At 29.8% G+C, this 16623-nt stretch overlaps 1 protein-coding gene across 2 annotated transcripts; it reads left to right on the forward strand.

Annotated features, from left to right (window-relative positions):
* The first annotated feature begins 466 nt into the window (after positions 1–466).
* LOC114745928 (7-deoxyloganetin glucosyltransferase) lies at positions 467–12734 on the forward strand. 2 transcript variants are annotated; one of them, XM_028934115.1, is made up of 3 exons: positions 467–474; positions 11023–11574; positions 11703–12734. In XM_028934115.1, the coding sequence occupies exons 2-3, from the start codon at positions 11052–11054 to the stop codon at positions 12638–12640; spliced, it is 1461 nt and encodes a 486-aa protein (XP_028789948.1). In that variant the 5' UTR covers positions 467–474; positions 11023–11051; the 3' UTR covers positions 12641–12734. The 2 variants fall into 2 exon arrangements, with proteins under 2 accessions (XP_028789948.1, XP_028789940.1); XM_028934107.1 differs by lacking the exon at positions 467–474 and having other exon boundaries at positions 10933–11574.
* Positions 12735–16623: the final 3889 nt, after the last annotated feature.

Below are 16623 nucleotides of genomic sequence, written 5' to 3' on the forward strand. Positions count from 1 at the left end.
TAGTAACCGATAAAACTTCAAAATGGTTTGGGAGGAAAGCTAATGTGTGGGCCATTATTTTAGGCCATTCTAAATCATAAGTGGGCCTCACATTGGACTAGAAAAGGGCCCAAAATTTGTGCAAAACCTGGCCAATTGATTAAAGCCCAATTAAGCCCAATTTTTACATAAATATCAAAGGAATATTCTGTGTAATGTACACTTGGCATGATTATGAGACTTGGAGCACATGATGGCAGCCAAGTGTCCCCCTTATGCGGTAGTTTTGGATGCCTAATTGGAGAGGGAGAGGGCAGATTCATTTGCCTATAAATACCCCCTAAAATACACTAAATAGGTAGAAAATTGACAAAAGAGGGGAGGTTCTATCAGTGTTTTCTTAGGCTTAGAGACTAAAATTAGTGAGAGTATTTAGACAAGGAATCACCAAGCTTTAGTCAAGGATTTACCATGATATGTTTAAGCTTTATTATGGTTGAGATTAAAGCTTGCTTTGGTTGGAAAATTGAATTATTTTTGAAGTTAACTTTGCTGCCACGTTTTGGTCAATATAAGTATGCATTAGGGAAGGATAGAAGCCTTGAAAATGAGTTGGAATTATCATATTTTAGTGGGGTTTGGATTGATTTTTGAAAGAAAATCAAACTAGGGTTCATTATGCCCCCTATTCGGCCAAGACTAAATGACAAGGAAGGACTTTGATTTTCATAAATCTGAAATGATATTTAGATTCTACATAAAAAATTGTGTAGGAATAGACCAAGAGATTCTTGGAATCAAAGGAGGAATGATTATGTAAAAAAAATCAAAGAAAAAAAGGATTTAATTAGGTTTAAGGTTAAGCATTGGTGTTTAAGTTTGAACAATTGCTAATACAGCTTGTAATTATGCTTGGATTGATAGGTATTATGGAGAAAAATCAAGGGGATCCTTAATCACTTGAACAGGCCGAAATACATTAAGTATAAAAGGTAGCATTAAACTTATAATTTGATTGTTTATCTTGCTTGCTTAATGTGTTTATGTTGATTGCTTGAATTGAGGAAATTATGTTGTGGCAATTGTTGATTTTATGACACTTGATATGCTTTGACCAAATGCATAGAAATATGTCAATGTGAAAGTGTGAATATTTCCTCTCTTGATATGATGTATAATATGATTCCTATGACTTGAGGATGTTTTGAAGTTCTATAACATATCACATTATGTATTGCTTGATTAACATGATAATTATAATTTATTGCTACTGAGATTTCTATGAAATCTCCTTCCCTCCTACGTCAAATAATGCATTAATAGGGAGTGGATCAAGTATGGATAAGGGCAAGTAGTTGGTATTGAACTAAGGAGGCCAAGTGACTTTTATGACATTGTGTAAAGTTATGTTGTATTTTGATGAACTTTGGCATAAGTTTGTAATGAGTTATGATATGAGATACTTTGGAATTATGTAATTTATAATGTTAAATGGTTGTTTATAATCACAGTTTGGTGTGCTTGAATGAATAGTATACGAAAAAGAGAAAAGAAAAGGGAAGGAAATTGCATTAGGGGATAAAAATACCCTGAAAAGGAGCAATTTTGTGACCTATAAAATAATAAGCAAATGGATGAATTTGGACTTAAAACTTAGCAGACTTATCGATCTCATTTTTATCCAATGTTTTTGCTAAGTTGGAGTAATGGGAGACCAAGCATGAAAATCGTAACTCCCATGTGACTAAGCTGTCCAACAACATAAGTGAAACTCAAGCAAGAAGTAGTGGTTCTATGCCATCTAACACTGTGATAAATCCTAAGTCTCTTAATACCATTACTTTGAGGAGTGGTAAAAAAGTTAAACATAATTAATTAATGAAAACAATATCTACTCTACTAATAAGTTCATAGTCAGTCAAACTCAAAAAAAAAAAAAAACACTAGTTACACACAACCAAAATCAAAGGAAAAATGACACCGATTGAATTTTAAAATAATAAATGAGTGATTTTCACATATTTTGACTTGTTAAATATTATTACGAGATTTGTCAAAGTCATTATATAAAAGTAGTCACAATAACCTATTTGTCTCTTAAAAATTTAACAGATATATTTTTTTGGTTATTTTGCCAAAATCAAATTCATAAAATAAAAAATGGAAGGTTGTTCTTCCTATCTGCTGCTGTCAACCAAAAGTAGAATGAGGGAGTAGACGAAGAGACTTGCCCACTCCTTCCACTACAAAAAAAACATGCTTTTAGCGACGGAATTTAGCAACGGAATTTTTTATTTAGCAACAGAATTAGCGACGGAAACGGATTAGCGACGGAATTTGTTCCATCGCTAATTCCTTTGTCACTAATTGATTAGCGACGGAATTGAAATTCCGTCGCTAATTAGTGACGGATTAACGACAAAAAATTACGTCGCTAATTACCGATGGAAATTTCCCGTCGCTAATTCTTGACAGAAATTTCCGTCGCAAATTAGTGACGGAATTTTTCCGTCGCTAATCTGTCACTAACCCTATTTTTTTAAAAATAAAATAAAATGCCACGTGGCACCTATACCAATTGCCACGTCATCACTGGGAGCCACCTCCACGTGTCTCTGCCACCTCAACTCTGCCTAGCACATCACATGTCACCTTTGCCTACCACGTGTCGCCACCATATAATTCCCTCTTCAAAGTAACTTCTCCATGGCTCAAACCTATGACCTCCTCTATGCGCGCGTGCGATTTTACCAGTAGAGCTGCAATGAACCTTTTGACTTATTATGTAAAATTATATATATATATATATAATATTATTTTACACAAACAATTATATATGCATATATATTATTAAAAACTAAAAATATACTATATGATAATTTTAATCATAACTATTTTAATGAAAAAATAATTTTTCAATATTTGTTTTATAATTTTTTATTTTTAAAAAAATATTTTTAATATAATTTTAATTTCTAACCGCATTAATCTTGAATTTTAAATCATAAATAATTTTTTATAAATATTTTTTAAATTTATTTTTTAATTAACATTGATAAGATATACAATTTAATGATATATGTACTATATTACATTATATTATATTATCTATATGTGTTTTATATATTTGAAGAAAATCATTTATAATTAGTCAAAAAATCTTGTTATTCAAAAAATAACTACTATAATAAAATCTAATAAATTATTCTATATAAAAAATTAAATGATTTGAATAGATTATGATAAACAATATTCTCCTACTTGTATATACTTGTATATATATCCTATGTAATTTATTTTCTTAAAATTCTTTATATATACCATTTGTTTTTGTATTCAAGACCAAAATCAATCTATCATGGGTATTAATTATATCGTGATTAAATTTTATTGTTTAATGATTGAAATTCAAAATTCACTTCAATATTAATTTGCATTCATATAAATTTATTAAATCGTTTTGAATTTTTATCATATATTATATATTTTAATATATTTTACATATGATAAAATTATTTCTTTCTTATATCAGTTTGTATAAAAAAGTTATTAATATTCTTATTGTATTTTTTAATTATTATTAATAATCAAGAGGAATTTATTTTAACAAAATATAAATAATTTTTCTAAGAGATTATCTTTCTATTTTCAGTATATACATAATGATGACATGAATGATGACGATATCTTCATTAACACCAACTCCATAAGTATATCAATTTATTTTATAATTAAAAATGTTCTTAAGTCATTATATTCTTAATTGTTACTCCCTCCGTTCCTTATTATAAGAGACACTTGATGCTTATGCCATGTTCCTATATATAAGAGACACTTACAAGTTGTCTCTACTTTTTTGTGTTGATTTACTATTTTACCCATATTTATTATCTCCAACTCACACTCTCTCTCTCTCCCACTTCTCTTTCTTTTAATAATTTAATTATTCTCTCTCATGCTCTCTCTCCTTATTAATGAGGGTATTTTTGGAAAAAAAATTATACTTTTTATACATTAATTGTTCTTAACTAACTTTAACTGTTTTTTTTATCAACGTATTTCGGTTATTTGTCTCTTATAATAAGGAACGGAGGGAGTATAATATAATTTTTGTAAGATTATAATTTAAAATAAAAAATTTAAAATTAGTGACGGGTTAGCGGCAGAATAGAATTAGCGACGGAATTAGTGACAAAAACTTCTATGAGAAACAATTTAGCGACAGAAATTTCTGATGGAAAAAATTTCGTCGCTAATTGAATCATCAAATATTTACTGGCGGATTTTCCGACGAATTAGCGACGGATAGAAATTCCGTCACTAATCTGTCGCTAATATTAGTGACAGAAAAATTCTGTCGCTAATCCGTCAAAAAAATTAGCGACGAAATTTCCGTCGCAATTCCGTCGGAAATTAGCAACGGAATTTGTTTCCGTCGCTAATCAGCTGTTTTTTTGTAGTGTTCCTCTCCTCATTAATTTATGTGGGGCCTCTATCTTTTCCTGATTCTTCAGTGCTTATTCCCCACTCGGTAGCTTATATGCTCCCCCTTGAGGGTGGTAGCGCGGGGTTCGTTATGGGTTAGGTTAGGATTAAGAGGTATAAGATGACTTTTAACCAACCCTTGCTTATCGTGATGGGTTGATGGGTCACCTCGACTATTATTTTATTTTTTCTTTTTTTCTTTTAAATTTTTTATTTTTTAAATATTTTTTATACAACATAAACAAATATAATAAAATTTTTATTTTTTCTTCAAATACTTGATTAAAAACACCAAATAAATAATATTAATTTTTTTATTTTTTTAGATGGGATATAAAATATAATAATATAATTATAATAATTAAAAATAACAAAAAAAATAAATATGGGCTAACCTACGGCAGGTTGGGGGTTAGACAATGTGGCTTAAAAAATTTTGTTTGTTGGCAGGTTGATTTTTAACCAACTCTAACATATTATTTTTCATGGGTCGGCTAGTTGGACCAGCTTACCAACTCTACTCTTTCTGTTTCTTTTTATAAGCAACCTTAAACTTCATCATGTGGGCCAAAAAGTTGGTTAAAATTGGTGAGAAACAATAAATGTGTAGAAATTAAAAGTTCTTTCTCCAAAATACTTTTATATATAGAAAATAGAGGGTATAAGAAAGAAAATAAGAAAATTATTATAATAAAGAGAGTTATGAATGAGAGAGAATGTGTGATGGCGAGAAATGATAAATATACTGCATATTAAAATAAGTAACTAGTGTGAGCAAACTAGAAAATTTGATACAAAAATTTAAGATAACTTGCAAATGTTGTTTATATTTAAGAACAAGAGAGGAACAGTAATTGTTGCTTGTAAAATGAGATGGAAGGAGTATCATTTAACTGGTATTTAATATAACACCGAATTAACTATTTTAACTAGATTAATAATGTTAGTTAAATTAGTTAATATGATTTTTTTTATAAAATACCTTAAGTATCTTTTTTAATTTTTTTTAATTTCTCTCCTACTGAATTATTATTGGAAGAATATCTACGGGTTTAATTTAAAAAAAATTACGAACACTTATGTATGGGATTAACATATGGGAGGAGTATAGTGTGTGAGTCTGTGTGTTTATATATATATATATATATATATATATATATATGTTGTCTTAATTATAAAAACTTATTTATAGATTATAAATAAGATCTTATGATTAAGATCGGAAGTACTACTTTCGGTCCTAATTATATGTGATCTTTCAATTATTTCTTACTGGGTCCACACCCAAAGGTTAATTTTATAAAATTAATTTTTTTATAAAATAATATTTAGCACTTTAATATTATTTTCTAATAACATTTAGTATCTTAGTGTTATTTTTATCAGTATTTTAATTTCATTTATAAGTTAAGAGGTTAAATGTAATATAAATAAGATTAGAATATTAGAAGTATTAAACATAACATCCACAAAAATAATTAAAATATTTAATCAACTTGGTTAAGATAAAATTTCTAAAACATAAAATAGAAAAAATATGGAAAGTCTGATTTACATTTAATTTAGTTTAATAACATTTTTATTAGGAAAAATGATAGATAAAGAAAGTAGAATATATAATATTCTAATTTGGGAAGCTAAGAAAAAGTAATGAGAGAGAGGGAAGTCCTTCCCAAATTGGAATTTTAAAATTCAGTAAAATGACAAAAATGCCCTTTGTCTTTTTTTTTTTAAAAAGCTTAGCCCTCACTGATGGTCGGCCAGTGCCGGCACGGTGTTGTGGTTGTCGATGGAGTTTTTTGGTTCAAAGCTTTTTTTTTTTACCATGTGAGAATATATTGTAAAAAAGTGGTGGGGGTGAAATTTGATTCCACTACCCCTTGGTCATTTTGGTCAACAACAAAAAAAAAAGATGACCATTGGGCCATAAAAAACTTCTTAACCTTATAATGCAAACAAAAATATAAGTTGACTCTTTTACTGTGACTCCAACCCGTGACAACAATTTATCTGGGGATGACTAGTCTTCATTGAGAAATAACAAGTCTAAATTTGATATTAACAAAGCAACTTTTCCTGATACATAATAAGAAATAATATGTACATTAATTAAAAATGACAATAATTTATTTGAAAATGACACGTCTTTACGGGAAAATGACACGTCTAAATTTGATATTAACAATATATCTTTTCCTCATACATAATATGAAATAATTTGTGCATTAATTAAAAATGACAACAATTTATGTGAGAACCAAATTTAGACTTGTTATTTCTCAATTAAGACATGTCATTCCCACATAAATATAATTGTTGTCATTTTTAATTAATGCATATGTTATTTCATGTTATATTTTAGGAAAAGGCACATTGTTAATCTCAAGTTTAGACGTGTCATTTTTCAATAAAGACATGTCATTTTCAAATAAATTATTATCATTTTTAATTAATGTACATGCTATTTTATGTTATGTATCAGGAAAAAGACACATTATTAATATCAAATTTAGACTTGTTATTTCTCAATTAAGACATGTCATTCCCACATAAATTGTTATCATTTTTAATTAATACAGATGTTATTTCATGTTATGTATCAGGAAAAGACACATTGTTAATATCAAATTTAGACATGTCATTTTCTAGTAAAGAAGTGTCATTTTCAAATAAATTATTGTCATTTTTAATTAATATACATGTTATTTCTTGTTATGTATTAGAAAAAGCTGGAGTCACAGTAAAATAGTCAACTTATATTTTTGTTTGTATTATAACATTAAGAAGTATTTGATGACCTAATGGTCATCTTCTTTTTTTTGTTAACCCAAATGACCAAGGGGTAGTGGGATCAAATCCCACTCCCACCACTTTCTTGCAACATATTCTCACATGGTAAAAAAAAAAAAAAAAAGCTTTGATCAGAAAAGCTCCACCAGCAGCCACCACACCGGTGGCCACCGCCAGTGCCTAGCAGCGGCTAATGGCCACAGGTGAGGGCTGAGCTTTTTTTCAAAAAAAAAAAAAGATAAAGGGTATTTTTGTCCTTTCACTAAATTTTTAAAATTTCAATTTGAGAAGAACTTCCCTCTCTATCATTATATTTTCTTAGTTTCTTAAATTAGAATATTATATATTTTACCTTCTTTTTCTTTTTTTCTTTTTTTATTGTGCATAAGTGTTTCCTTATTTAAATAATCATATTTAAAATATTATCGAATATGAATTGTGAGTATTTTTTTAAAACTGATCATATTAAAATTTTGTTTCGTCAAAGGAGTGACCTGTCGTACCAAATCAGTTAAGTGTAATAATTAAATTAGCAGCCTTGCGACGCCTAATCCACCCAGCCATGTAGACGCGGGCTCATTCTACGAACCTGTCAACTTCATGGTCCACATGATAACCACTACTTTGTTTTTTTTTTTGGGCCATGATAACGACTACTTTTAATAGTCATTTGAATTTGTCCCCATGTCGTTTCTTTTGCCCCTCAAATATCTTATTTGTCTTCAAACGGGTGCTTGATGGCTGGGGGGAAAAACAAGAGAAAATTTCATTTAAGGGCTATTGTAGCCAATTAATATAAGTCAGCCCTCAAAAGATTTCAAAATTTCAATCAAATCCCTTTAGACCAAAATAAAATTAAAATTAAAAGTAAATTTACACTAATATCCCTCATTTTATTTTTTTTAAAAAAATATTAATTGTAGCTAGAGTTTTGACTACCAAAGATAGGAGGTTCGGCCACCAGTACTGAGATGGCAGTCACTGTAGCTCCAGTGCCTGGAGGATATTTTGTTTAAAATTAAGTGACTAACAGAAGGTTTGAACCCATGACTCTTTGACATACCAAAAATGATATAACCACCAAGTTAACCAAACCATTTAGTTATATAATGCCAAAAATATATATATAACAAAACAAATATAAGTATCCAGGTGCAAATAAATGAACAAGTAAAATTCAATAATTTACAAGTGAAATTCAGTGATTTACAACAAAAATTTAACAATTTACAAGTAACATAATAGAATTCACAACCTCATAAACAAGTGTTTAAATGTGAATGAGCAAGTGAAAATTTGAAGATTTATAATAAAAGTTCATGGACTTACAATTCAAATTTGGCGATTCACAAGAAACACAAAGGAATTTACAACCCAAAATATAAATGTATGAGTGTGAATGGACAAGTGAAATTTAGTGATTTATAACAAAAATTCAGATATTTACAACTCAAATTCAACGATTCATAAGAAACATGAATACTTGTATTTCAAATTGTGAATTTTCTTATTAGTTTTATAATATAAATGTATTTGAAATGTTTTGGGGGTTGACTAATATTAATTGACTACAATGGTCCTTAAATGAAATTTTTCCAAAAAAAACAAAGCTAGAGGATTAGGAGTGTTTTGGTTGAACCAAATTATAATTTTAAAAATAATTTTTTGAAAATAGCTACTCCCTCCATTTTTTTTATATGCAATATAAGACTCTATTATGTAGATCAAAAAATTAATTAAAGATCATAAATAGGTAAAAATTAGAATTTTTTTTAAAATACCCTTATTTATTGGGGAGTATAAGAAAGAGAATAAAAAATTATTATAATAAAAAAATTACGAAAGAGAGAGAATGTGTAACGAAAAGAAATAATGGTTTGAAAAACGAGATAATAAATACATTGAATATTAAAATAAGTAATTAATGCGGGCAAAATAGAAATTTGCTACAAAAATTTAAAATAATTTGTAAATGTTGCTTATATTTAGGGACAAGAGGGGATGGTAGTTGTTACTTATAAAAAAGGGAAGAAAGGAGTATGTAAGAAGAGTTTTATCCCGATTTGCATAAAAAAAAACTGTTTTAAAAGTGCTCTTTTATTTATCCAAACACCTCCTAAGTGCTTCTTTGGATGAGCAATTTATAACACATATCAACACTTTCACATAAAATGGAGATAAATATTTTTCTTACATATATACATTGTATTTCATAAATTATGATTGAAAAGGTACTTATAAGTCATTCTAAGCAGGCCATTGAGAAAAATGCTAAATGCCTTTTTAATTTTATATAAAATTTTAATTTAATTCCTTAACTTTAAAAACTATATTTTTATCCTTTAATTCTAAAACCATTAAGCTTGATGATTTTTTATAATAATCATGGTTATTTTGAAAATTAACTTAACATGTTAACATTGGATAATGTTTTATTAAGATTCAATATCTCAATATCATTTTTTTTAAAATCATTTTATGATTAAAGGATAGAAAGTGTAATTTTTAAAGTTAAGAGTCTAAAATAAAACTCTATATAAAACTAAAGGACTAAATATATAATTTATTTCTAAGAAAATTAATTATATATAAAAATGAATGCTAAATTTTCTCAAATACCCTATTTACATTGAAAATTCTCCTTATTAATGAAAATTTTCACTTTATATATGGGATCATTCATCAATATAAATAATTTAAAAAACAATTATAACTTTAAGAAATAAAACATACTAATAAACTCATTAGTAAGGAAGGGAGTAATCTGAGAATGACAACTCTAAGTTTGCCTCCTGCAACTTGGCCTTTGAGAAATCCACCGCTCTCCAACTTTGACACCTTCCCTCGCGACTACGCGGCAAAAATTATAACATCATCGTCAGCAATCAGCATGTCCCTACAATTCTTCTTTTTTCTTTTTTCCCCCCTTTTAGGATTATTATAACCCTCTAAAGATGGTATATATTTACTAAAATTTTCTAACATCTAAACAATTTCTATTGACAAGTTTTAGTACAGAAAATAATAACATGTTGTAACAGCTCATTTGTCATTAATTAAGAATTTCTTATTATAATATTAGAAAAAATGGGGATAAATCCCTTATTGAGAAAGTAATTGGAAAATAGTCCCCAAGAATTTTGTACAACTCAACTTCTATTATGTGTAACTTGACTTCCCTAATGTGCAATCATCTTCTCTTGTGTAATGTGCAGCGGAACATTCTTTTGTACAACTAAATTTTTCTTATTTGCAAATCATCTTCTATATGTGCAGGTTAGTCTTTTTTATCCAAATAATATTGTGTGCAAACCATTTTTATTATATGTAACTCTTCTATTGTGCAATTCATTATCTTATAGACCATTTACTAATTAAATTTTTAACGGGGGTTTTATCTCCAATTTTTCTTATAATATTTCTATTTTGGGATCTCAAATGATTCTTCCTGTTTGTTTTTTTTAAATGAAAAAGCATACCCTTACAATTCTTCCCCTTTTAAATAACAATGCCACCAACAGATATCAATGAATATGCATGTGGCCTTCAGATAAGACTTGAAGATAAAGCCGGGAACCTTGGGAAACACGCATCACATGTCATGCGGACTTTTAAATTGCAATAACAACGTTCTAGGATCAGGTCAAAAGGGGGGGCGGGGAACAACGTTCTAGGAAGCTGCCTTGCAGCACTTTTCACCAAAAAACAGTCTCGATCCTCGCTGGCTCTATAAATAAAGCTTCACACATAGAGAGTGTTGCAATAAAGTGAAGGAAAGAGAAATCAGAAGTGGAAAGATGGATTCTATGGAAAGAGGAGGATCAAAACCACACGTTGTGGTCACTCCCTTTCCAATACAAAGCCATTTGAACACCTTCTTGAATTTAGCCAAGCTGCTTCATTCAAGAGGCTTTCACATAACGTACGTTAACACCGAGTACAACCACAGACGCTTGCTCAAGACGAGGGGTCCTCAAGCTCTGGATGGCCTCCCAGATTTTCGTTTTGAAACCATTCCTGATGGCCTTCCGTATACTGATTCTGATGCCACCCAACATCTGCCTTCTCTTGCTGAATCTACTTCAAAGAATTGCCTCATCCCTTTTACAAGTCTTCTTAACAAGCTTCAAGAGTCTGCCTCTAATGGCCTTGTGCCTCCTGTTACTTCCTTGGTTTCTGATGCTGTCATGGCGTTTACAGTTAAAGCTGCTCAAGAATTTGGACTTCCTATTGCTATTTATTGTCCTATTAGTGCTATCTCTTATTTGGGTGGTTGGCACGGTCGCACTCTTCTTGATAAGGGTATCATTCCCTTGAAAGGTAATGCATTAATTCATGTTACTCATTCTTCTTTTTTTGTTCTTGATTGTTTGTTTGTGTCTTTTCTTTGGTTTATCCTTTGAAATGATCAACCTTCAACAATGTTTTGCGATTCTATTATGTTGCAGATGAGAGTTATCTAACGAATGGATGCTTGGACACCAAACTGGATTGGCTTGAAGGCATGAAAAATATGAGATTGAGGGATCTTCCTAGCCATTTCAGTTCACTAGATCCAGATGATTACTTAATGCTAAAATTCTGTTTGAATGAGTTACAAACAGTAAAATCAGCTGATGCCATCATTTTCAACACATTCAGTGAGTTGGAGAGTGAGGCACTGAATACTCTTTCCTCGATATTCCCTCCACTTTACACCATAGGTCCCGTCCCTTTGGTTCTCAATCAAGTTCCACATAACCATGTCTTAGACTCCATTGGCGCCAATCTTTGGAAAGAGGACGCTCATTGCATCGAATGGCTAGAATCCCAGAAACCTAAATCTGTAGTTTATGTGAATTTTGGAAGTGTTACGGTCATGTCTGCAGAACAACTGCATGAGTTTGCTTGGGGTTTAGCCAACAGCAAGAAACCCTTCTTGTGGATCATAAGGCCTGATCTTGTGGATGGTGGTTCAATGATTCTATCTCCTGAGTTTCTAAGTGAGACTAAAGAAAGAGGTTTCATAGCAAGCTGGTGTGAACAACAAAAAGTTCTCAACCATCCTTCAATTGGAGGGTTTTTAACACACTGTGGATGGAACTCTATAATAGAGAGTATATGTTCTGGTGTTTCAATGGCTTGTTGGCCTTTTTCTGGAGACCAGCAAACTAATTGTCGGTATGCTTGCACAGAGTGGGGGATTGGGATTGAGATTGATAATAATGTGAAGAGGGAAGTTGTGGAGAGGCTTGTTAATGAATTGATAGAAGGAGATAAAGGGAAGGAGATGAGACAAAAGGTCTTAGAGTGGCAGAAAATTTCGAAGGAGGCCACTAAATCTGGTGGTTCTTCTTGCATCAGCTTGGACAAACTGATTAATCAAGTGCTTATAAAGAGAAATTGATATAATTCTTCATGAAAGTCCTATGTATTGTTTAGTGTGTTTGGTTACATATATGTATTTTCAATTTCTTATATTGGAAAATTTTAATGTTTTGCCCCTAAACTATGTTGTTGACTGAATGAATTCAACTTTGTATATGAAAAGGGTGTTGTAGGGCCAAAGGGAATAAGGGATATAACGTGGAATTTTCTTCCTTCTCCCTCTTTCATGGCGGCACCACAGGTTTGAATATTTAAATAAAAGGGGTATACAGAAGCATCTTAGTCTTAATTATGTGATAAAGGTAACCAATCTCTCTTTAATTATGATTGAGAGAATGTTAGGGGGATTAACTTGAAAAAATAATTATGAACACTTATATATAGAATTAACAGATGGGAGGAGTATATTATATATATATAGAGAGAGAGAGAGAGATAGTAGTCTGCATATTATCTTAGTACTAGTTATCAAAGGTCATTAATACTCATCTTTAGGTACGTGTCTCCTTTAAATTGGGGCATGCCATCTTTTAATTGTTTCTTCCCGGATCCACGCCCCCTTGCTTCTGTTAATTTTATAAAATTCATTTTTTTCTGATAAAAGAATACTTAGCACGTTAATATTATTTTCTAGTAGCATCTAATATTTTATTTTACTGTTATTTTTGTCAGCACTTTAATTTTATTTATAATTGAAGAGGTTGAATGCAATATAAATAACATTAGAGTATTAGAAACACTCAAAGAAATAACATCAACAAAAATAATTAAAATATTTAATCAACTAGGTTAAGATAAAATTTCTACAACATAAAATAGAAAAAATATTGGAAGTTTGATTTATATTTAATTGAGTTTAATAACAGTTTTGTTATGAATATATGTCTTCTTATTTGAACAATGTCATTTAAAGTACTCCTCCGATCCTTAATATAAGATCCATTTAACTAATTTGATTAGATTAAGAAAGTTAGGTAAGTTAGTTAATTATAAGAAATGTGACACCTTTTTCATAAAATATTATAATCATCTTTCTTAATATCCCTCTTCCTCTTCTACTTGATTATAGTTGAAGGAGTATCTATGGGGATAATTTAGATAAATTAATAAATATGAGAAATAGGTCTTATATTTAGAATCAAAACTAACTTAATAATTAGATCCTTATTAAGAAGGGGGGAGTATTATCCAATACTTCTCTTACAGGAAATTATATTGAAACCTGCGACGCCGGATCCATCCAGCCATATAGACATGGGCTCATTCTACGAACCTGTCAACTTCTTGGTCGATAGGATAACCACCACTTTTAACAATTATTTGAATCTCGCCCTTGTCGTTCCTTTCCCCCCTTAAATATCTGACTTATTTGTCTTCATCATAATGGAAGTTAGATAGTGTGGGAAAATATATATATATATATATAATATAATTAATGGCTTATTTAGGTGAAAATCAACTTTCCAAAGTGACTTTACAAAGTATTTGTACTTTTTTAAAAGTGCTCTTTTTATCTATCCAAACACCCCCAAATGCTTTTTTGGATGAGCAATATATAACACTTACTAGCATTTTTACAGTTTAAGAGAGAAAATTTTTCTCATATATCTATATATATATATTTATATATATATGGTACTCCGTAAATTACGAATGAACAAACAGACTCTTAAGAAATGCAAATGCCCCTTTAATTTTATACAAAGTTTTTAATTTAATCATTAATTTTAAAAAGTATATTTTTATCATTTAATTCTAAAATCATTAAGTTTAAGTGATATTTTTTTGAACAATCATGGTTATTTTGAAAATTAAATTGAATATGTTAATATTTAAGATGTTTTATTAACATTTAGATCTCAATATCATCTTTTTTGTTAATCATTTAGGATTAAAAGATTAAAATGATACTTTTAAAGCTAAGGGCCTAAAATAAAACTCTATATAAAATAAAAGACTAAATAATAATTTATTTTAAGAAAATTAATTATACCAAAAAAATGAATGCTGAATTTTCTAAAATACCCCTGTTTATAATCTACATTGAAAATTTGCCTTATTAACGAAAATTTTCACTTTATATGTGGGATTATTCATCAATATAAATAATTTAAAAAATAATTATAAATTTAGAAATAAAACATATTAATAAACTCTTTAGTAGGGGATGGAGTTATTTGAGAAGGGAGAATTACAATAAAGTTCTAAAGAAAGAAAAATAATTACAAAACAAATCTTAAAAGTTGTTTATTTTTAATTCTAGAACTTGTCATTACATATTGCTTAAGTTGTTATAGGTATTTTTTAGTTTTTGTTTTTTTTGAGAACTATTGTAATTCACTCATTTTTTCAGAATGACAATTCTAAATTCGCCCCTGAAACTGGCCAAGAATTTACCGCTCTCCAACTTTGACTCACTTGTCCCCCACGACTACGCACAGCAATAATTGTAACATCATCGTCAGTTTCAGTTTTCACACCAGTTACGTATATCGACATATTGTAATATGCTTGGTTGTGTATTGAAGAGTGGCGGCGTCTTGAATTGTATGCATGCATGTGCAGTAATATTGGGAGTCCCTTACGAGCTTCATGGGTTTCCTTTAGCCTAATTTTTTTTTTTTTAATAGAAAGGTATGTATATATTAATCAAAAAAGCAGATAACTTACGAGAGACGGAAGAGGGAGTGTGGAGACAAACGAAGTCACCTGCTACAATAAATCCAAAATATTTCTAGCTCAAAGTGTGTCAGTGAGAACATTACAGAGCGAACTATAGAGTCTGCGGGAAAAGAGTGCTCTTGAAAAATTCGTTTGTTGCGAGCGTCCCAGAGTTTTCAGCGTAGCAAACCAAACTTAATCTTCCAGACTTAACTATTATTCAGTGGGTTGAGGTTCTGAAGAATCCACTCAACAAAGGAAGTCTGGGATCCTTTCGCCTAATTAATCAATCGCGATGCTAATTTGGTTGATCTAAAATACTTGTAGTTTATAATGCACGTCAATCCACTTATGATCTCCTCTTAACAAATAATGTTTTTTCTAACACAATTACTCAATAAGGCTAAAGAATCAAATTCAAATTCACTCCTGAACAGTTCTATAGGACCCTGGATATATTTTTCATCCTAATTGTAAATTATATTAAAATTTAATCTCATGTTAATCAATCCTAAAATCTAATTAAGATTTCTTTCGTCAAGATAAACCCAGATGCACAATTCACATTTAAAGGTAACCGAACATATAAGACATAAAAAACATGATTAAGTAACTAAAATTAAAGTTAACATAATAATTAATGAAACAATATCTACTCTACTAATAAGTTCATAGTCAGTCTAACTCAAAAAAAAAAAAAAAAACTAGTTACACACAACCAAAATCAAAGGAAAAATGACACCTATTGAATTTAAATAATAAATGAGTCATTTTCACATATTTTGACTTATTAAAATATACTCTCGGTCCTAATTATAAGACCCAATTGACTTATTTGAGGAGATTAAGAAGTAAGTTAAGTTGGTTATTTATAATAAATAAGTATTGTCATTCCTAAAATATTCTCGCTAATTAAGTATATTGGCTAAAACTATCATTATTAGAAGGATTATCTTGGAAAAAATGCATCATAAATATAATAGACAAAATAGATTGGGGTCTTATAATTAGGACCAAATAAAAAGTCAAATGGGGTTTATAATAGGACCGGCGGAGTATTACGAGATTTGTCAAAGTCATTATATAGAAGTAGTGACAATAACCTATTTGTCTCTTAAAATTTAACCAATATATATTTTGTTATTTTGCCAAAATCAAATTCATAAAATTAAAAATGGAAGGTTGTTCTTCCTATCTGCTGCTGTCAACCAGAAGAGATGAGGGAGCAGACGAAGGGGTTCTAGCTTTCCTCCGCTGCGCTTATCCTCCGCTGTGCTTATCCTCCGCTGCCTGTTCGCTGCTTGCATACAGTGCCGTTTTCAGCAAAATGAAAAGAGAGCT

Source organism: Neltuma alba, unplaced genomic scaffold, assembly GCF_004799145.2.
Source record: "Neltuma alba isolate B1F8T4 unplaced genomic scaffold, ASM479914v2 tig00000791_pilon, whole genome shotgun sequence".
NCBI lineage: Eukaryota > Viridiplantae > Streptophyta > Magnoliopsida > Fabales > Fabaceae > Neltuma > Neltuma alba.